We start from the raw sequence: 23,560 nt of genomic DNA, 5'->3' as shown, positions 1-23,560 counted from the left end.
CCTTATGCTGCCCAGCCTCACCCAGACTTTGCCTCCTGCGGCCCCCAGGTAAATTGAGTTTGAGACCCCTGGCTTAAAGTGACATTCAAAGGCTTAACTAGGTTAATTAGGTTAACGACTTTTGTCTTTAAAATGATGTTAAAACAAAAAAAGACTTTCTCCAGAAGAAAAATATTATCAGACATACTGTGAAAATTTGAAAATGTCCTTGCTCTGTTAAACATTAAACATTATAATTCTGACTTCAACTATATATATATATATATATATATATATATATATTTATATATAAATGTTACAATAAAAAAGAAAGTAAAATAACTTATTATTATTGTTTTTTATTTGAATTAGTTTTTAAATAAAATAATTGTTTAACAATTCTTTTATTCAGCATGTGTACATTTAATTAATTAGAAGTGAAGACAATGAAAAATGTCATAAAAGATTTCTAATCCCTAATCTTTTAAACTTTTATTAATCAATTATTAATAAAATGAATTATAGGTGGATTACTGTACCAGTTCATAAACATTCAAAATGCTCATGCATTGAGGTTGCAGAAAAAAAAACTGAGAGCGCTAGCATTTACAGCGAGGGAATGACATCCGATGATGTACAGAGTTTGTTGTTGTATTAAAGATAAGTTGTATTGATTACTTATTATATACAGTATATTATTTACATAATGCTTTCAGCATATTATAACAGATTCTCACCCAGTTATTCTGCAAAATTAAAGTTAAAGTGAGCGGCGTTCATCTGACAGGTCCATTTGTAATATCACCCTCCCAATGTATATTGGATAAGAAGAAATGGCCAAGCATCCAGCCCCAAATATACAATCTCATTGAAACTCCAAGTGATTTTACAAGAGAGAAGTTAAAGGCCTACAAGTCATTGGATGCCTACAATTTTGGGTAATGCTTTCTTTTACAACCCGCAAAGTGTCGCGTAAGTACAGTGAAATAACGGTGTACTTTTCTGTATGTATAGTATAAGTATAAAGAACGAGAACGTATGTGTAGGTATAAGGGAACAAACTGTAATGCTTGGGTAATAAGGGGGTAACAACTAGATATGCAACATGCAAAGTACCTGTAATATACTTACTATTTCCAAGTGACACAGAATTTGATATATAAAACTGCAAATACTTTAATTCAAAGTTTGTAATGCCTGCACTTATACTTAAACTTTTTCTCATTTCGCTTTAATTATTATTACTATAAATTATTACAATCTCCCATATGATCTGATGATAGTAGTTTTGGTTCATAGATATATACTCTAGATATCGCATAGGGACCCTGAGCATGCGTCAATAGCGCCGCCACATTGGTACAGTGCTCCCAGGACAAGAGTCATTCAACCGCACTAGTCAAGACAGTGTTATTACGTGAAGATGCGGGACTTCAGCGCTGCCTATGGGTGCATTCACCATACGGCAAAGCAGCACCAACTCGCACTAAACACTCGGCTTATGCTAGTTTTGTTGAATAAAATCAGCAAACAATGCAAAAGAAATATGACAACCAGATGCTGCGCTGCCAGAAACTTGTATTATTGTCGGCTAACGTTAGTGAACGAGTCGTTCGGGGGATTCATTCACAAACGAATCGCTCCCTCCGTCAGTATAAGGAGTGAAAGCAGGAGAGGAGATGTGTTGCAGGACAGGATTAGATCAAATTTAACAGGGAGGAAGGATAGTACATTTCTGTCCACACAAACACAAGCTTTTTGTCAGGAATGCCCGTGCGGTCACTGATCCATCAGTGTAGAAAAGTGATGTAAAATTATAATTTTCGTAATTAGAAAAAAAAAATTACATACTAACATCCAGGAAAACTCCCGATCCTAGATATATGTGTATATGTGTATATCTCTGGCTTTGGATGGCCACAGTCCTCCACTGTACCTTGGTCCCGCATTCATTTCAAAGGAGCGCTACCCTGTAGCAAGATGGCGGCGCTATTGACGCATTCCGTCCAATAGACAACAATAGGCCAGGCGACATCTAGTGTATATATCTATGGTTTTGGTTGATAGTAATGTATAGTATCCATATGGTATCTCTAAATGTGAAATTGTTGGACAACCAACACACACGCATATTAAACAGCAAAAGGAACATGTATAGCTTGCTAAAAACCTTTATGTCTGTTCGTATTTTTTATATAAAATGCAGAGCAGCAAGACCCATGGGATTCCATCAGCTACTCATCGGTACTCATCAGAGTCCTCAGTGGAAGTTAAGAAGAAGAAGAGCAGAAAAAAAGAAACCAAGCAAGAGATGCCAAAAAAAAAAAAGTGGGAAGGAAATAATGTGTTGTTTTGTTGTTTGATTACAGGCAATGATACTCAAGACAATGTTTGATTAAGATTAAGTGTTTTAAAATGCCTTTTTATTAAAATAAAGGTTACAAAATAAAGAAATATATTGTGTTTTTGTATATTTATTTCACTACCTTCAAGACCTTACCATGATGTAATTACATTTTAACTACAAGGAACAAGATGGGAACAATGCTTCACTTTAATTTACCACCTGCAAATTCTGTATTTACCATTTAACTACAGGGAACAAGGGGGGAGCAATTCTTCACTTTAATTTACAACCTACAATTGCTGTTTTTACCTTTTAACCACAGGGAACAAGGGGGGAAGAAATACTGTAATTACCCTTTAACTACAGGGAACAAAGAGGGAAGGAGCTGAACTTCAATGCATAAGTGCATATTTGAACAGTAAGAACAGAGAAAACTACAGCAGCGGCTTTAATTAATTGAAGAATTACACACTACATTTTTCTATAAAAAAATCAGCTATACATTCACTCAAATGCAACAGTTGGTCCCTTCCACACCAAACAAACAGCAGTAAAGGTGCCAGCCTGTTTTAATCTGCATTGAACCCTGACAGTAGGCCTACTGTACATCATGCAGAGTTAGCCTATATGTTGCAAGTGATGTTGAGACACTGCTGGTGGTGGTGAGACCGACAACTACACTTTCATAAGGTAAGTAGTGTATGGAAATATATTTTTATATTGAATTGCAGATTTAAAATACATACAGTATACAATATGGTTTCATAATTTCATTTCCATATACTTTCACAATACTTTGCGTAATGCATTTCTGATTGTTAACCTCTTACTACCCAAGCATTACAGTTTGTTCCCTTTTGCCTACACATATGTTCTTTATACTTATACTATATGTACAGCAAAGTACAATGCTATTTCACTGTACTTACGTGGTACTTTGTGGGTTGTAAAAGAAAGCGTTACCCAAATGAGAGTAATTTCAGAAATATCATGAAAGAAATGTGTGAAAGCTGGTACAACGGTTGAGGAACATTCTGATGTTGTGATCACAGGAAGAAATGTAATGAAACATAAACCAGCTATTACAAATTGTGATAATCTTTTTAAAGATATATCAAGCAGTACTGCTTAAACACACACTCACCGTCCACAGAGATACGAGCCTCACTGGATTCACAGCCCTGCTGGTTGCATGCTGTACAAATGTACAGACCACTGTCCTCTTTTTTCACCCTCTGGATGGTCAAGACACGATTTGAGCGTTTCAGAATTACACCTGACAACAGAAAAGCATCAACATGAGCATTACTGTTTATTGTAGAAAAACAATTAAACTCACTATATCAAAAGATACACTTGTTTAAACTGACTTAAGTCATTTTAGAAGTATACAAACAAAAAGAATTATTCCAAAAAAAAAAAACAGATTCACCTCCAGCAGTGCAGCAAAGTAAAAGAAACTATTCATCATACACTTTTGTACATAATTCACTTTCTAAGACAGAGGAAGAGTAACCTGTGTTGCAAAATAATTTTAACAGATAAAAAACAGTATTATATATATATATATATATATATATATATATATATATATATATATATATATATATATATATATATATATATATATATATATATWTATATATATATATATATATATATATATATATATATATATATATATATATATATATATATATATATATATATATATATATATATAAATCAGAATAATTATTGTATTATTTAATTAGCAATGAAGGAGTAAACTCATAAAAATAGTTAAAAATAATTTTTGGTACTGAAACAACCTATACAAATTTAAACAAATACAGAAATACATGTTCTTTACACACAATTAAACAAAAACACACAATTAAACCTCTAAAAGTACTGTATCCATTCATTTTATGAAGCAAAAAAAAATAATCTGTATATGCGTCTATCATTAAATATGTATCTAAGACAGTTAGTCTGCAGATGAACTGTTTAGCAAATAATGTTCACTCATCAGCAATGTTGGTAGTACGTTGTATATTATTATTTTTAATGATCTTTTATTTTGGTATTTTTATTTGACTTTAGTTTGTTTTTTAAGTTAGTTGTTTAAACAAAAAAGTTGTTTAACTGCTCAAGTAAAACTAAGTTTACTATAATTAGTTTTAGTAAATTTAAAGGGGTGGTCCACTACGATATCATATTTTAAGCTTTAGTTGGTGTGTAATGTAGCTGCGTGAACATAAACAACATCTCTGAATGTAAAATGCTCAAAGTTAAATGCAAAGGGAAACATTGGCTTATACAGATTTAGCTTAGCGAAGCCAACAGCGAACAAAGTTTGGGGACTACAAAAATCAACATCCAGGCTAGTGAGATCACAAACGCTTCAGATTGTGCCCATTCATTACACGCATACACCCCGTGCAGCAAAGGGGCATGGCCAGAGGCGATGTAATGTAATAGCAGAGAAAGCTAAAATGGTGTCCAAATGCTGCTATTTCCACAGAGCTTGTTTTGTTTCTGCTTACAATTTAATTTTAATTATGTTCCAGCAATTATAAAAAAATAGATAGATAGCATTTGACAAAGGACAGCTTCCAGAATCTCTCCCATTTCAGTGCTGGATTCAGCTAAAAACTCCTTCAACCGACGAAGCTGTGGATTGTGAGACACAACTTGTAAGTATTTCTATTTGTTAAAATTGACCTATGACATGCAGTTTCTAGCATTATTGGTGTGTTGTAGCGAGGATGTAAACAAGGATGTAAACAACGGGAAATGCTGTTTGGCACTGTTAACAATTTAGCTACAAATTCATATTTATCTGCCAAACCGGTAAAAACACCCACAATCTTCAGCAGCACTGCAGTGTCTCTCTATGCAGCTGCTTTCCGTGCATTACATCTCAAATAACAAACTTGCAAAAGATATGTGAACGTTTCATATTACTTACACATGCTTAGAACCCAAATATATGTGAAAGACACGTGTCAAATTTTATTTTAGAGAGCAGGCGTGAGGTTCAGCTCTGTCCTCTATGTGATTTTCTGTTTGATTCAGGCACAAACTGATACTCTGGCTGATAGTGTTTACACAATGCAAAAGCGTGTGCTTGTAGGGGCGTGACGCTTTTCCTGGAGCTGATGCCTGAATCATAGAACATTATGTTAGCTGACTAATCAGAGCCTCCTGAGGGCCGGCCTTTCAGAAGAACTAGGAAATATGAGAATGGTTTTCATGTTAGCTGAGTAGCTGTATATAATCAAAGTAAAATTTATTTTAAAAAATTATGTGATTTTTTTTACAAATGAAGCATGATCACACATTGCTTTGCATCTTATACATACAACCAAGCCTTAAAAACACACTCTGGACCACCCCTTTAAACAGCACTACTTGTCTATACTTCAGAAACCTGTGTAGTTTATTCCAGCCTTAATGGAGCTGTCACTGAGGATCTGAAGAGAGGTGTTATTGTTGTTGCTTCTTTACACTTCTACAGATGTTTTCTTGATCTCACCTGAACCCTCCATAACAGTCTGGTTGTCTTTAGTCCAGACTATAGTAGGGGTCGGTGTGCCGGACACTTCACACACTAGAGTGGTGGAGTCGCTTACGTTCACTCTCTGGTCCGTCAGATTAGTCACAATTCTGGACATCTCAAGAGCTGCAAAAACATAAAAACTAATTAGAAACCGACTAAATATATCAAACCTGAACATTAGCAAACTAAGCAAGGTAATTCTATTACATGTATGGTTTGTGCACCACTATAGGGCTGCAGGGTAATGTTTAAACTGCTAATGACTAATTAGACTAATAACTACTCAATTTTATTTCAATAAAATGAAATTAAAAACACTTTCATTTTGTGATGAATAATTTTACATTTAGATTCCTGATCTATTATATTAATCACTGGTTATGATGAGATGTAAGATTTTGGTGTCTGTATCAAATTACATTTGTGACTTGACAGGCATACCCTGTCAAAAGCAAATAGCTACTTTACTAACTACCAATAGCAGCACAAGTTAAAGTACAGCAGGCTCTGACTAAGGGTGTGTTCACACCTAGACTTTTGTTTCGGAACCTGTCTCGTTTGCCCAGTTAGCGCGGTTCGTTTGGCATATGTGAAAACACAAATCGCTCTCAGATCCGAGATTGCTTGAATGAGGTGGTCTCAGCTCGATTGATACGAACACTGGAGCGGATCGATTGTAATGAGAAAGCGATACGATCCTAGCCCGGTTATATCACAGTGTTTTATGTATTTGTAATAGGCATACGTCTATATAAAAGAGAATTATGAGTAGGGCGGGAGCCGGGAGGTCATTCAATAGACATCCCTAGTCTCACCCCTCCCCACTGCATCCCTCCTCGCTCTTCAGACAAGTCGCGCGCATCTTGTCAAACACTACCAAACCACTACCATCGCCCAGACAGCTGAGCGGGACAAAAATTAACCATGAAACTCTGACCAATGAGAGTAGAGTTTACTCACACGTGACTTGTTTTAGCTCTTTTGGTCCATTTAGAAACTTTGCCATGTGAAAGCGAACCGCACCAAGAACAAAGAGCAACAATGTAACAATTTTAATCCCTGTTTCGGAACAACTGAATCGATTCACAGGTGTGAAAGCACCCCAAAAGTAAGTTACTTGAGTAAGTAATTAAAGTAATTTACTTAATCTTTATAAAACACCTATTTTACCCCTTTTTCAAGGGTTAAGAGAAGTCTTTTGTGTCTCCAGAATGTGTCTGTAAAGTTTCAGCTCAAAACACCCATCAGATTATTTATTATAGCTTTCAGAATATTGGGATTTTCTGCTCTGAACACACTGTAGCTGTTTTAGTGGCCTGTGCCTTTAATGCAAGTTTTCCCGGCCCACCGTTCCCACGTGCCTTTCAGAGTGTGCCTCAATCTCTGCCTTGGCTGCATCAGATAAAAAGCACATGGACAGACTTGAAAGAAGCAGATCTCATGTAATGTTTGTGAGAAATACAACAGTAAAATCTTTCGAAACCATGTGATACTTGTTACCAATGCAAGATGACACAAATGCGAATGAAACATTTCCAAAATTAAAAGTTAGTATGAGGGTGTTTTCACACTTGCCTTATTTAGTTCAGTTGAATCTTGGTGCAGTTCATTTGGGCAGGTGTTAATGTAGCAATCGGACTGAAGTGTGCTCCAAAAGAGGACCAAAAAAGCATACCGAGACCTCCTTAAAGAGGTGGTCTCGATATGCTTTCAAACAAACCCCGGAGTGGTTTGTTTGTGGAGAAAACATGATCCGAACTAGAACAGACCCAACCGCAAAAAGTACTGCGCCTTTTTGGATTAATACAGCTGCTGTAGTCCGATGTATAGTAGAAAATGTGTAGTTTGTCCAAAGTGATGTATGCTAACTATATAGTACACTATGACCAGGGATACAATCAGCCAGTGCAGTCGTCTCTTCATAGTAAAAAGCGACATTTTATGTCAGTTTATTTAATTGCGGTAATTCCATTGGCTTTTCCCCACATGTTAATTTTGACAAATCGAAAACCAGTTAAGGAAATACGTTCAATAACATCTGGCCAATAAGTGATGTGGATTTTATCACATGACTGCATTTTGGTTCTTTTCAACTGGTTCGGACCAAAGCAATCAGTGTGGTGTGAAAAGGACCCAAAATGGCAGAAAATTGCGACAATGTTGCCCTTGGGCTGGACCAAATGAATTGAACAACAGATGTGAAAGCACACTGAGATAATTACAGTCAAGTCTGAAATTAGCCATACCCTAGTGTATCCACCACACATACCACACTTTAGCATCTCCAACAATTGAAATACTAAAAATAATGACTGTTTTCAAACAGGTTTCCACTCAATGTAAACTAAGGACCTACCTCTGAGTCTGAGATTGTGAAGTAAGCAGGTTTTCTCATTGGTGCCCACAATCTCCACCTGGCAAGCGTACAAGCCTTGGTCCATCATTGTGGCATTGGGTATGGGCATGTCCAGTGTGACATTGGTCCCCTGCAGGCCTGAAACAGTGACGTTGGGCTGGTGTAAGTGTGACAGTGTGAGAGTATCACACGGCACAGCTGCTGGAGGTGGATCATGGTTGGCTACATTTGCTACCCGATACCAGCGCAAGTTATAGTACAGCAGCCGGTCTGCTACACAACGCATTATAACATCCTGTCCTTCAATAGGGCTGCTGGAGGGGAGGACGCTTAGGTTGAGAAAACCTGTGAATAAGACAAATATATGAAGGTTGAACTTGATTATATCTTTACTTAAATCCAATTTAATTTGGGATTGTCATAGGTTTGGAGGCACTTACGAGTTACTTGAAACACAATGACTCGCTGATCTTGACCCATCTTATTGGTAGCGATGCACCTGTATAGGGCATGATCCACTGCTTTCTGGATCTTCAGAGTGCTGATGGTCTGCAGAAAGGCACATTGTGTATAAAATGCATTTTTACCAGATTTATCAAGATTAACCCTCAATACAGAAACTTGGTGCATAAATTAAAAAGCTCATCTTTTGCATTTTCAAAATTAAATGTTAGGATAAAAAAAGTACATGAATTTCAAGAAAGTCTTTGAATCTGGTTTATCCACTTTGATTTAATGAGATAAATACCGTAAAATGATGATCTAGGATGACATTCGCTGATTCAGTTAATATGTTAAAAGAATAGTTTACCCAAAAAGTAAAATAATCACCAATTTAATCAACATGGGGATCCAAGTTTATTAGTTTCTTTCTTTTTTGAACACAAAATGATATATCTAAAAATGCTGGTAACTGATAAACGCTGGCTATAAAGGGTGTCAAAATAACCGGTTACTACGTACTGCCATCATTTCTGTCATATGCGCTATATGTCATGCTAGAATACTATGGCAAAGCTGGCGAGGGTTAATAAATAAAATGCTCCAACTATTTAAAAACAGACAACTGTGCACAATTGACTGCTTGCAATTTTTCTTTCACTAACATTGAAGTACAGTAGAAGCCAGGAGCTGCCATTTCACTGCTAGGGAGAAAAGGAATGCTTTAAAACTCCATCTCTCTCACATTGCACCTTTGAATTATTGGCATATTTGTAAGGTCAATTTTCCTCTCCTCTCGGTGGTTAAAGCGATACTTGTGGAAATGAAAGCATTGTCAATGCATCATGATGCACCAAAAAACTGAACCCAAATCGATGGCATGATAACTGTAACCAAACCGAACTGTGAGAGCAGCGTAGGTTCACACCCCTATTGGCTGTTTACATGCACCCAAATAATCCATTTGTAATCAGATTTACAGTTCAATTGAAATGTTCAATTAAACAACATTTATATAAATACCTTAATCTATCAGATTGAGCTCTTCCTTTTCTAATCCAATCCAATCGCAAAAAAAAAATATATATATATATATATGTGTGTGTGTGTGTGTGTAATCACTTTAATCTGACTACTTCAATCATTTTCAGAAGTCTTTGGGGCACATGTGCATACTTCAGTATATTTAGATTGTAGGTTAATGCTGGAGAAATAGGCATTGGTAGTGTGATCATAACCCATTGAAGGCAAATTATAACTTTAACATAGCTGCCAACTCTCACGCATTTGGCGTGAGAGTCACGCAATTGACAGTATTCTAACTCTCTCATGCCACACATCCATTTTCTCATGCAGAAAAATCATCTCAGTGAAATTTTTTTTTTGCTTTAATAAAGAGTTTTAAAGACTTTTTTTCGTTATATAAAGACTTTATTCTCTGTTTGAAACCGAATCAAGGCTGGTGAAAGCCATGTAATCAAAAACAAACTGACGCATGCTTGCAGATGGCATGTCCGCACGCCTCTCACCCCTCTCCTGCTTGCGCTGACACGCTGCTCGCGTTCCTGCTCCATGTATGAATCCTAGTTGTAAACATTCATGTCAAAAAAATATGCGCAGCTCACACGCCACTTATGCATTTTATGGCAGGAATAACAGCCTTTCATGAAGGCTGCAGTGAGTTTGCAAGTCTAAAGTTTAAACAATATGGTCTTATTTTTGACTAATGGCTCCTGATAGATTGTTTTTTTATAAAGCAGAAAGGAGGGATGAGGTCAGGGAGTTTAGACTTCATTCCTTCATTCATTTTCTTTTTGGTCTCTTTATTAATCTTGGGTCGCCACAGTGGAATGAACCGCCAACTTATCCAGCATATGTTTTACGCAGCGGATGCCCTTCCAGCTGCAACCCATCACTGGGAAACATCCATACAATCTCATTCACACACATACACTAGGGACAATTTGGAGTTTAGACTTAATAAACCTAATTCTCGGCCATGAGTCAGGTCTAAGACAACACACAACAGATAATTCTATAAAACATATTTTTTTTGTGTTCTATACAATTGTCTATAGAATTTCATTCTAATGAAATTAATATTTATGCAAAAAAAAAAAAAAAACTTAAATGATCTTAGCATACACTGTAAAGAAAAAAACTAATTTTACAGAAAATATCGTAAAATTTTTTACAGTAATTTTTTTGTCATTTAAAATTTTATTCAAAACTTCGTAAAATGACAAACAATCTCTCCAAATGAACAATGTGACTTTCATTTTAGGTACTTTATCATTAAAGACAAATTACAGACAATTTTATTTATTATACAGGGAAATTACAGTATTATTTATAGAGTATTTTTTCTGTTATTTTAAATTATATTCAAAAGTCTGTAAAAATTACAAACAATGTTTGTAAATTAACAGCTTGACTGTTATTTTACGTACTATATAATTAATGACAAATTACAGCAAATTATACAATAAATTTGTCGTATTATTTACACAGTGTTTTTTCCTGTTTTTTTTTTTGTTTTTTTTTTAAGTACATTTAAAACGATGTAAAATTAAAGTAATCAAGTGTAATTACTTGCTCTGTAAAAAAAAAAAAAAAAATTCGTACAAAAAGTGACTGGCAGCTAGGGCTGCCAAACAAAAGACATAATACTGTTAAATTTCTTTGTTGAAATAAAGTGCAAAAGATAATAAATCTACAGATTTTTTCATTAAATGTTTACAGAAAAACACTTATTTTACAGACTTTTCCCAGGTTATCCCAGCTACATTTACATGCACCAACTTTCGTCAATATGAATGAATTGAATCCAATTGCCAGATCTGTTTACATGTACTCATTGTAGTCTGATTAAATTATGTGTCTAAATGTGTTTTCTATACATCATTTTTGCATATTGCGACAGCATAGACATGACACCAACAGAGCTCATGCCATATGAGGGGAAAATGTTATAGAAGTCAGTGACTACTGCTTTCCAGCATTCTTCAAAAAGTCTTGTTTTAAGTTCAACAGAAGAAAGAAACTCAAACAGGTTTGGAACAAGCAAAGGGTGAGCAAATGAAGACAGAATTTTTATTTTTGTGTAAACTATTCCTTTAAACTTCAGTAAAATCAAGATCATATGACTGTATGTACAAAGCAGCTGATACACTTGCTTATTTGATTAGCAACCCAGAATCTTAAATATTTCTTATAAATGATACATCCGAACACGTCATTGTTTTAAGTTTATTAACAAGTTAAAATTGGATTTTGAACGCCAGTCTCAGATATTTGGACCCAGCAGTTTATTTCCATGGTGACAACTCTATGTTTGTTCAAAAGTAATAGTAGGTTATCTACCTTGAGAGTGCGTTCATCAACAGATGTCTGGCTGATGAGGGGATTCTTTCCTGTGTTGTTTGACATCTCCCTCCATTTGTCACACTTTGCCATCCTCGTATCTGATTTTGGTCTGTAAATAACACACAACAATATGATAATTTGACAATTTTTGAAAAACTCAAAAATAAATTGTATTATAATTAATTATGTTAAATACTAATAATAATAATTTTCATAATAATATTAATAATAATAGCATTTTTTATTTATTATATATGACTATATACTATTTATATGTGGTATATTACCATATACCATACATAAATATTATATAGTAATATACAATTAATTTATTATATACTATTTATATGTTATGTATATTATTATTATAATTATAATTATTTATTATTATAATAATTAATTTAATAATTAAATAATTAATGTTAATTTGAATTAAATTGTGCTATAACAACAATACAATTTGTACAGACAGTATTCAATTCAATTCAATTCAGCTTTATTTGTATAGCGCTTTTACAATGTAGATTGTGTCAAAGCAGCTTCACATAAATGGTCATAGTAACTGGAACAGTGTGGTTCAGGTTTTAGTGTTTAAGTTCAGTTCAGTTCAGTTTAGCTCAGTTCAGTGTGATTTAATCATTACTGAGAGTTCAAACACCGAAGAGCAAATTCATCGATGCGTAGCTCTACCAATCCTGAACCATGCGAGGCAGTGGCGACAGTACGATGTAAAATAAAATTTTTCTTATTATATTATTATTAATATTATTATTAAAACATATTGTATTCATTTTATTTAATACAATAGTAACAATGTCAAAATGTGACAATAATACATAATAAAATAGTAATAATATTAATAATAATAAATAATAATAATAATTATAATATTATTATTAATAATAATAATAATACTAATCATAGCAATAATAATAATAATCATTACATAATAATAATAATCATCATCATAATAACAATGATAATAATAATAATATTAGTAATAATAATAATAATCAAAATCATGGTAGTAATAATAATAAAAAATATTATTACTATCATTATTGTTGTTATTATTTTATTATTATTATTATTATTATTATTATTATTATTATTATTACTGTTAAAAACATATTGCATTCATTTTGTTATTTAGTACTATGATAATTACAATATCAAAATGTGACAATAATACAAAATTAAAGAATAATGATAATAATTAATACAACAATAACAATAAATAATAATAATAATAATAATAATAATAATAATATTAATAGAATAATAATAATAATTATTATTATTATTATTATTATATTTTTCAAGTAATTTATTTTTATGCTGTTTTAAAACAATAATAGATATTGCATATAAAATACAATGTAATATAAATTTTCTTCCAGAATTTACGTTATTATTATTATTTTTACTATTCTTTAAAAAACATAATGTATTCATTTTGTTCTCTAGTACAATAATAATAACTATATCTAAATGTGACAATGCAAAATTAAATAATAATGATAACAACAACAACAAAAACAATAATAATAATAATAATTATTATTATTATTATTATTATTATTATTATTATTATTATATTTTCCAGTAATTTATTTTTATGTTGTTTTACAACAATAGTAGATATTGCTCATATAGTACAATGTAATATAAAATTTCTTCCAGAATTTATGCTATTATTATTATTACTATTTAAAAAAAACATAATGTATTCATTTTGTTCTTCAGTACAATAATAATAACTATATCAAAATGTGACAATAATACACAATTAAATAATAACTATAATAATATTAACATCAACAATAATAATTATTATTTATTATTATTATTATTATTATCATCATCATTTTATTGTTATTATTTTTGTATTAATAATACAGAAAAATTTAAAAAGCATTACATGTAAAAAAAATTCTCCATGTCAACATTCAATACTATGAATATTAAATTGCATGTATTATTTAATAAATAATATATTATCTGGTAATATATTAACATACATATTCATCTCAAAAGACAGCATGCACACAGAAATAAACTCTTGTATCTATCTCCCCTTCTTGAGGAGGAACAGAAAACAACAGACTGAATCAACAACAACAATGCATCTATTATTAACAATCTAAATTTAAATATCCTGTAACCGATTGCCATGCAAAGATTTATGAGCAAGCACAATAATCATAAATGTCAACAAACTTGTGTTCATCATTTAAGCACCTCATGTAGGTCAGAGATGAGCAAAAGGGAAAGAGGGGGGAAAAAGATGGTAAACACAAAAAAAGCACGCAGAAAATCTGTACTCAAAGGTGAGAATGAAGGTGAACTCTGGTTAGCCGGACACAGAGACAGAGTTTGTGTTATTTCCATGTCTGATCAAGGACACGGATTTGAATGCTCGTCTGTTTTTAGAACAACAGGAAGTTGTGATGAGGACCGAGGAAGTAGATGAGGAGGTGCAATCTGGAGATAAGACTCAACGTTCATTACATGGTCACAACATCCTTGAAAGTGACGTTCTGTGAATGGAGGCTGAAAATCAGCATAAACCTGAGCTCACAGAGTCTTGCTGAAGAAAACAGGCTGGTTGGCTCAATCTCAGCAGCAGTTTCAGGATGAATGCCCAATTAGAGCACAACATGCTACTGAACTGCACAGTGGGAAAGACTTAAACACCAGGGAAAAATATGCTAACAGAGTTGTCATCTCTTGAAATGGAGAGCTAAACAAACTCAACAAATCCTACAGCAAACTATGGCTGTTTCAGAAACAAGGTTAAGTGTAAACTCAGAGTATGTTAACCCTGAAATGAGGGAGATCCTGTTTCTGAAAATCAGTTACAATAACATGGTAACTTAGTCGCTAGACCTAAGCCGTTCTGAAACAGGTTTTCTTTGTTTCATCTTACTTTTAAAATCATAAGAAATTTAAATACCTCTTTGTTTAGATGATGGCAATTTCAGGGGCATTGCTAGGGTCGAAAGGGATAAGGGGCTTAGCCCCAAAGAAGTCCACCTCCCCACCCAACCCAACCCAAAAAAATAATAATTCTAATTCACTGTGCTAAAATACCCCCACTTTCAAAAGGTGATCTACTCTTATCTTAATAACATGATTATGAATGGTTTAATAATAAATAAAGCGTTTTTGATTGGACAGAATTTTAACAATAAATTGTGAAAATTTGTGACTTGTAACACCAACAAGGAAAAAACATTGATAAATGAACCCACTTCTCATTTACTAGTCTGTTATGAGTCATATCATAACTCTTGAGCCTCCAATCTCCTCCTGATTTGCAGTTTCTGTTTGTTTTTTGTAAATGTAATTTTCTGCATGTCTTCAAATCTGAAAATATGATTTATTTTATAGTGTGAGTTGTTATCCAAAGTGAAGCTACAAACATGTTCATTTGGACAGAGTGATTAACTAAAGTGTAGTGTTGTCATTATACTGGAATTTCTAAGGGTGCTTTCACATCTACACTTTTGTTTCGGAACGTGTCTCGTTTGCCCAGTTAGCGCGGTTCGTTTGGCATATGTGAACAGGGCAATCGCGCTCTGTTTTGCGCCAAAGTAATCGCTCCGAGAACGCTTCAATGAGGTGGTCTCGGCTCGATTGAAACGAACCCTAGAGCGGTTCGATTGCAGTGAGAAAGCGAATCGCTCCAAGACCAAAGAGCAACAATGTAACATTTGTAATCTCTGTTTCGGAACAACTGAATCGATTCATAGGTGTGAAAGCACCCTAAATCCAATACCTTGCAAAATATTGATATTCAATACACTACTTTTTTATATAATATCAATTGTGTCAAAAATAGTACAAAAAAATGTATATGCTAGAAATGTTTACTTCAAATTTCTTTAGAGTTTCTTTTTAATTTTCCTCAAAAAAGGGTCATGTGGGCATTGTAGCACTTTAAATGCATTTAATGACATATTCATTCATACTTAAGCAGAAATTCCATATATGCCTCACAAAAGTAGTAGAACATTCCAGGAAATCCCTAATATGGATAAAGGCATCCAGCAAATGCTGTAGTTGAATGAAAAAAAGATCTGATTTATAATCTGATGCTAACTGACATAGCATGTTACAGTAGAATATAGCTTTAAAATAATACGCTTGACTGACTGCGATTGAACTATTACAGAAACAGATGTGACTGGCTATATCATATCTAGATAAATATGCCTAGATATCTATATCATATCTAGAAAGCTAATACAATGTACGTTTTTCTGACTAATTTGCATGAATTTCCATTGATATGATGTACAGTTTATTGATTACAGTTATTTTATTTTACCAAAACTATACACATTTTATACTCATTCATTCATTTTCTTGTCGGCTTAGTCCCTTTATTAATCCGGGGTCGCCACAGCAGAATGAACCACCAACTTATCCAGCAAGTTTTTACGCAGCGGATGCCCTTCCAACCGCAACCCATCTCTGGGAAACATCCACAAACACACATTCACACACACAAACACACTCATACACTACGGACAATTTAGCCTACCCAACTGCGCCACTGCCTCGCCCACCTTTTATGCTTAGTTTAGCGAAGAAGTTTAGCGAAACAGTTGTATTATTACCTCATCAGCTTCAGCTACTCAAAATAATGAATGAAGGATGACAGTGCAGTGGCGGGAATTTTTTAACAGCTTCTGACAACAGTGCCACTCCCACATGCCGGTAGAAACAGGTACTGCTGAACAGCTGACTATTTAATTACGGGACACAAATGCTGTGTTAAGTGGAATGCGCGTGATGTATGTAGTCATTTTAAAGGGCCATGAAACCCCCTCATTTCAGAAAAGTGGGCGTGTCCAGCTCTGTTTAGGGGGGAGTGTCGGAGGAACAAAAGTGGGAAGGTGTGGGAGTGTCTATTTGGGCATGCGCTGAGTTTCAGAGGCAAAACACACACACACACACACACACACACACACACACACACACACACACACACACACACACAGAGGAGAAAGTGACTGTGTTTACATGGACATCTGTAGTCGAATTATTTGCCAAATTATTAAATGGTGGACTTTAACTGCAGTTTGGCTCTTTCATTCAAGGAATTCATTCTTGCCCCTCGCGACAAACGAGATATTTGATTCGAGGAACTGCTCTAAGCGTGTATTTTTCATGCAATGTTTGATACCGCACGGCGAATGAGAGAAAAAAACCCTCAGCATTTTCCGGAAACGTCGATGCACACGGCAGGTAGTGTCAGAAAGCTGCATGTGTTATTCCGGTCACAAAATGCGGTGAAAATCCTACACGAGGTTAAAGTTTGGTTGTGGTGCTAACATGTTACACTCGGTGTAATAGTTCTATACGAACTAACTGAATAAACAAAGAACACTGGTCGCTCACTGACCAAATCTGTAGAGACAGGACAATCACCAGCAACTAGAGCCACGTCTTTATTAAGAGGAGACTACAAGCGAATCCGGATCTCAGCATTTGCAGATGAGAACAGCTCTCAGGTAAACAATGTTCCTCCTTAGACACGCAAGTTATTGTTGTTGAGCGTCGCGTACACTGTGCACTCTCACAGAGAGAAAATGAAAACAAAACTTAACTGCAGCAAACTATAAAAGCAACACATCACGCTTGTTTTGCTTGTTTTTTGATTTTGACAGTAATGAATATTAATGAAGTTGCACAATAGAGTGCGCTGATTGGTTTGAAACAAGTTTTACTCATGCATTAATGCAGCGCACTCGGAGACGTAATAAGGCACTCCAAGGCACAGACGTCCAGTCTACACGCTGGAACAGATGCTAAGATCTCATGGCCGTGACACAGCTTCAAAAATTTGTTTCAAACTGGAAGTACAAATTTGCTCGAAATAAGGCAAAAACAACCAATTTTCACTTTTTAGTGAGATATATTTGTCCTAATAGTGTTCTTAGCAGTGTGAGACACATATACGTCTGTCAACAGCTCAAAAAATGTGTTTTGGTGTTTCGTGAGCCTTTAAGTACTTCTTATCTTATCTTATAAGACCTATTTTTATTTAAGTGCAACATATTCCAAAAGATCAGGGGTTTTTGGCAATACGACAGGGGCAATAGCCCCCACAGCTCCCAGCTTTACTTTACTTTCGTCAATCGGTGACGTTTTGTTCCTCGCCACTGTGGCCACTGACTTGCTTGGTTTGGGACTTGTGAAGCTAAGCATCGATGGATTTGCTCTTTAGTCTTTGGACTTCCTGCAATGAAAATTAAACCACACTGAAATAAACTAAACTGAACATCAACTAGAAAGTTTATGTTAAGCTGCTTTGACACAATCTACATTGTAAAAGTGCTATAGATATAAAGATGAATTGGTTTAAATCATTTTGTAGAGCATCATATGTGTCACTCCATTGTTCTTGACTGTTTGGTGCCATCCTGTGACTGAATGACAATAATAATAATAATAATAATAATAATAATAATAATAATAATAATAATAATAATAATAATAATAATAATCAGTTTAGTGCAGGCTGCCATTTTCCATCTGCAATTTTCATTTATGCATGCCTCTCATTTAAGTAAAGAGCTAATAAAATATTAATAGTTGCCCACTGCTCTGGGTGTATGCTCAATGTGTGTGTACAGTATGTGTGTGCTCTTATTCCTCACTCAAAATGTGTGTGAAATTGGATGGGTTAAAAGGAGTGGACCAACTTTGAGTATGGGTAAAACCACACTTGACAAAGCTCACTTCACTTCCCTTTAATGATTTAGGCCTAATTGTTTACTTTTGTGCCAAGTAGTGGTGTAATAAGTGGCATCATGTACACCTAGCCAGTTGTTTTATTGTGACTGACCAATCTGAATCATGTATTCTAGAAAGCTGGGTAAAAATAATAGTGATAATACCAACCAGCTAGATATTGTCCATTATTTAATAAATACAGTAAAATAAATGCTGTAAAAACATTCATAGTTCATGTTAGCTAAAGCATGTTAACAAATAAGACATTATTTTAAAGGGTTACCTAGAATTTAATAAAATTTCTGACACACTCACACAAAATGAGTCTTTGCTATAAAAATGTCCTCAGGAATGTCCTCAGGAATTCTCCACTACGTTGCTGTCAAATAAACAGCTGCCATGCCAACTTGACACTGTAAGCAGAAGCTTGGAAAGCTTGGCCCGCCTCTGAGTTTATCTGATTGGCTCACTGCTTTGAAACTGACACCGGTGTGGTGCATTGCGCGTAAAAGTATACTCTTTTGACATGGTGTCATAAAAATGTGCCACTCATGTGTGGGCAAAATATGCAAAATATGCAAGTGTAATGGTCAACCAAACAAAGTGTATGTTTACATAGAAAAACAATGCAAAAGTAGCGCATTAAAATGGGAAAATTAGTTATGTGTCAATATCACTTACAGAAATCTGACTGGACAGTCTTCTCTGGGCATCCATTGCCATTTGATTGTGACAGGGCTGGATCCTCCACTAGCGGTGCAGGTCAGTGTAGGGCTACTGCCGTACATGTGGACATCACGATCCAACGACACATCCTTCTCAAAGATCCTGGGTAGATCTGAACATACAAACACTCAAGTTAATACAGCCTGAATCAAGAGAAGAGAGAATGAGAAGAGGTGATGGCAATACAAAAAATGGGGACAAAAGACAATAAGATATAAGACAAAAAATATAGGTGGCGAAAACAGAAGACATGAGAAGAGAGGAAAGAAACAAGAGATCAGAAGATGAGACAAAATGAGTCGAATTAAGAAAAAGTAAAAATAGATAAGGTGAGATAAGACAAGTGGTGACTCAAGACAAAAGACAATAAAAAAAGATGTAAAAATGACACAAGAAATGACAAGAGAAGATATGAGACAAGAAATTAGATCAGATCAGATGAAAACACAAAGGATGTGTCAATAAGAGAAATTGAGCCGAGGCAACAAAGCAAGAGGCAAGAAGGCAAAAAATGTCATGAGACAAGAACACAATCAATTAGATGACCAGAGAAGAGATGAGAAGACAAGAGACATGGAGACATTATGAGACAGGGACTAATTAAGACAACAAGAGAAGAGTTGAGGATACAAGAGAAAAGAAGACAAGAGATAAAATGAAAGAAGCTCAGACATGACGAGAAAAGAAATGAGTTTGAGATGACAAGATTTATAAGAGATGTGAGATAAGAAGAGTAATGACAAGGAGATGAGATAGAAGATGAAATGACAGGACAGAAGATGAGATGAGATGACATAAGAGGAGATGAGAGGAGATGAAAGGAGAGGAGATGAGAGAAGATGAGAGGATAGGAGAGGATGAAAGATGAGGAGATGAAAGAAGATGAGACGAGAGAAGATGAGATGAGAGGATAAGAAAGGAGAGGAGATAAGTAAGAGAATATGAGATGAGAGGATAGGAAAGGAGATGAGATCAGAAAAAATGAGAGAAGATGAGATGACAGGAGAGGAGATGAGGAGATGAGCAAAGATGAGGGGAGAGGAAAGGTGATGAGATGAGAAGAGAAGAGAAGAGAAGAGAAGAGCAGAGCAGATGAGGAATTGAGAAGAGAAGAGAAGAGAAGAGAAGAGAAGAGAAGAGAAGAGAAGAGAAGAGAAGAGAAGAGAAGAGAAGAGAAGAGAAGAGAGATGAGGTGAGATGAGCAGAGTAGAGTAGAATAGAGTAGAGTAGAGTACAGTAGAGTAGAGTAGAGTAGAGAAAATGAGAAGAGAAGAGAAGAGAAGAGAAGAGAAGAGAAGAGAAGAGAAGAGAAGAGAAGAGAAGAGAAGAGAAGAGAAGAGAAGAGAAGAGAAGAGAAGAGAAGACACAACAGGACAAGGGAGACAAGAACAATAGTAAGGGAGTAAACACAAGACAAGGTAAATCAAGACAAGAGAAAAATAAGCAATTCACTACCATTAACCACGAGCTGAAATGTTCTTCTCTGCTCCTCTTTGGTAATCTTATTTGTCATGACAACAGTGTAATTCCCAGCATCTTTCTCTGTTACTCCATATATAGTGAGATGGACTCCTCTGTAGAACTTCATCCTGTACTCGTCCCTCAAGACGATCAGCTGATCATTCTTATACCTGAAAAGGTGATGAAACATTAATAAAACTATGTTTAGTAAGTTTCTGACTTTGACAAACAAACCTTATCTATTTATAATATAATATAATATAATATAATATAATATAATATAATATAATATAATATAATATAATATAATATAATATAATATAATATAATATAATATAATATAATATAATATGATATAATATAATATAATATAATACAACATAATATAATATAATATAAAATGATATGATATAGTATAAAATGATATAATATAATATAATATAATATAATATAATATAATATAATATAATATAATATAATATAATATAATATAATATAATATAAGATAATATAATATAATATAATATAATATAATATAATATAATACAACATAATATAATATAATATAAAATGATATGATATAGTATAAAATGATATAATATAATATAATATAATATAATATAATATAATATAATATAATATAATATAAAATGATATAATATAATATAATATAATATAATATAATATAATATAATATAATATAATATAATATAATATAATATAATATAATATAATATAAAATGATATGATATGATATGATATAATATAATATGATATAATATAATATAATATAATATAATATAATATAATATAATATAATATAATATAATATAATATAATATAATATAATATAAAATGATATGATATAATATAATATAATATAATATAATATAATATAATATAATATAATATAATATAATATAATATAATATAATATTATATAATATAAAATGATATAATATAATATAATATAATATAATATAATATCATATAATATCATATAAAATGATATGATATAATATAATGTAATGTAATGTAATATAATATAAAATGATATAATATAATATAATATAATATAATATAAAATGATATAAAATGATATGATATGATATAATATAATATGATATAATATAATATAAAATGATATAATATAATATAATATAATATAATATAATATAATATAATATAATATAATATAATATAATATAATATAATATAATATAATATAATATAATATATTATAATATAATATAAAATGATATAATATAATATAATATAATATAATATAATATAATGTAATATAATATCATATATTATAATATAATATAAAATAAAATGATATAATATAATATAATATAATATAATATAATATAATATAATATAATATAATATAATATAATATAATATAATATAATATAATATAATATAATATAATATAATATAATATAATATAATGTTATATAATATTATATAATATTATATAATATAATATAACAATAGTCACAACTGATCACTTACCATCTGACAGCGGGCTCTGGATAAGCGTAATATTTAACAAGGATTTTTGCCTCTGCATCGCCAGCCTTTGCCTCCACAGTCTGCCACAATTGATCACTGAGTGCTATAAATGGCTTTTCTGAAATAAATCAATAAGTATGTTAGTGGTGTTAACACAATTTTTGTCATTGCTAAATTGAGGTTATTCTAAAAGTGCATACCATAGACTATGAGGGATGCTTGGGCAATCTTCTGCATCTGACCACTAGAAGCAGTACAAATATACTCTCCAGTGTCATTTAAAGTCACATTCTCCACAGTGAGGGTATTGGACAGCTCCAATGAGTTCCACAGCTTTTTCTTGTTGGAGCTGGTCTTGTAGCGTGAGGTCGACATTGAGCCGTTGACACTTCTCTGCAGGCGGAGAGGAATTATTTGTGTTAGTTATGGAATCGTAGTCCAACCAACTCAGATAAACTGGATTGAAGTTATTAAACTAAGATTAAGACAGAAAACTCTTGGTTTGAACATAGATGTGTGGAGTTTGCTGAAGAATTTACAATCACAAGCAAGATGACTGGTTTGCTTTTGTCTAGCCAATAAATGCAGTTAGTTTATCAACTGGTCATACAGTGATGTTCAGATTTCATGTTTCAGATTACAACAATACACACATCACAGCTTGTGTTTTAAAGGTAAAAAAACACTGGAAAGGTGTAGAGGCTATATATTGTATGGAGATCAATACAAAGCAATCAATGCAAAGCACACTCCAACTGTATATAATAAAAATCCAATTAAATAAATTAAAATAGAAAACACATACATTTAATAACAATAATTTTCACTATATTACTGATTTTAGTCTATTATTTGATTGATACTGACTACGTCTGCACCCAAGACTTAAATTATTAGCCCTTCTGTGAAATGTGAAATATTTTCCAAATTTTTCCCAATTTCTATTTCAGAAAAAGTCTTATTTCTTTTAGTTTGGTCTAAAAAATAGGAATATATATATATATAATTTTATAATTTATAATTTTATTTATATATATATTTTTTTTTTTCCAGAGATGGGTTGTGGCTGGAAGTG

General features: G+C 33.0%; 1 protein-coding gene across 2 annotated transcripts in view; it reads right to left on the bottom strand.

Moving 5' to 3' along the window:
- The window catches only part of kdr (kinase insert domain receptor (a type III receptor tyrosine kinase)), a 56,644-nt gene that overhangs the window by 15,140 nt on the left and 17,944 nt on the right, over nt 1-23,560 (bottom strand). For both annotated transcript variants that reach the window (XR_012395502.1, NM_001024653.2), the window contains 9 exon segments: nt 22,686-22,878; nt 22,486-22,603; nt 20,962-21,137; nt 19,462-19,618; nt 12,031-12,142; nt 8,667-8,775; nt 8,227-8,571; nt 5,847-5,993; nt 3,471-3,602 (listed from right to left, as the gene is read on the bottom strand). Coding sequence is in view for 1 of the 2 variants with exons in the window: in NM_001024653.2 (NP_001019824.2) it covers nt 3,471-3,602; nt 5,847-5,993; nt 8,227-8,571; nt 8,667-8,775; nt 12,031-12,142; nt 19,462-19,618; nt 20,962-21,137; nt 22,486-22,603; nt 22,686-22,878 (1,489 nt within the window). In the remaining variant the exon portion in view is untranslated.

The sequence above is a fragment of the Danio rerio genome, chromosome 20 (genome assembly GCF_049306965.1).
Source record: "Danio rerio strain Tuebingen ecotype United States chromosome 20, GRCz12tu, whole genome shotgun sequence".
Classification (NCBI taxonomy): Eukaryota; Metazoa; Chordata; class Actinopteri; order Cypriniformes; family Danionidae; genus Danio; species Danio rerio.
The sequence above is the reverse complement of the archived record's forward strand: the minus strand, read 5'-3'. Positions and strand labels throughout refer to the sequence as shown.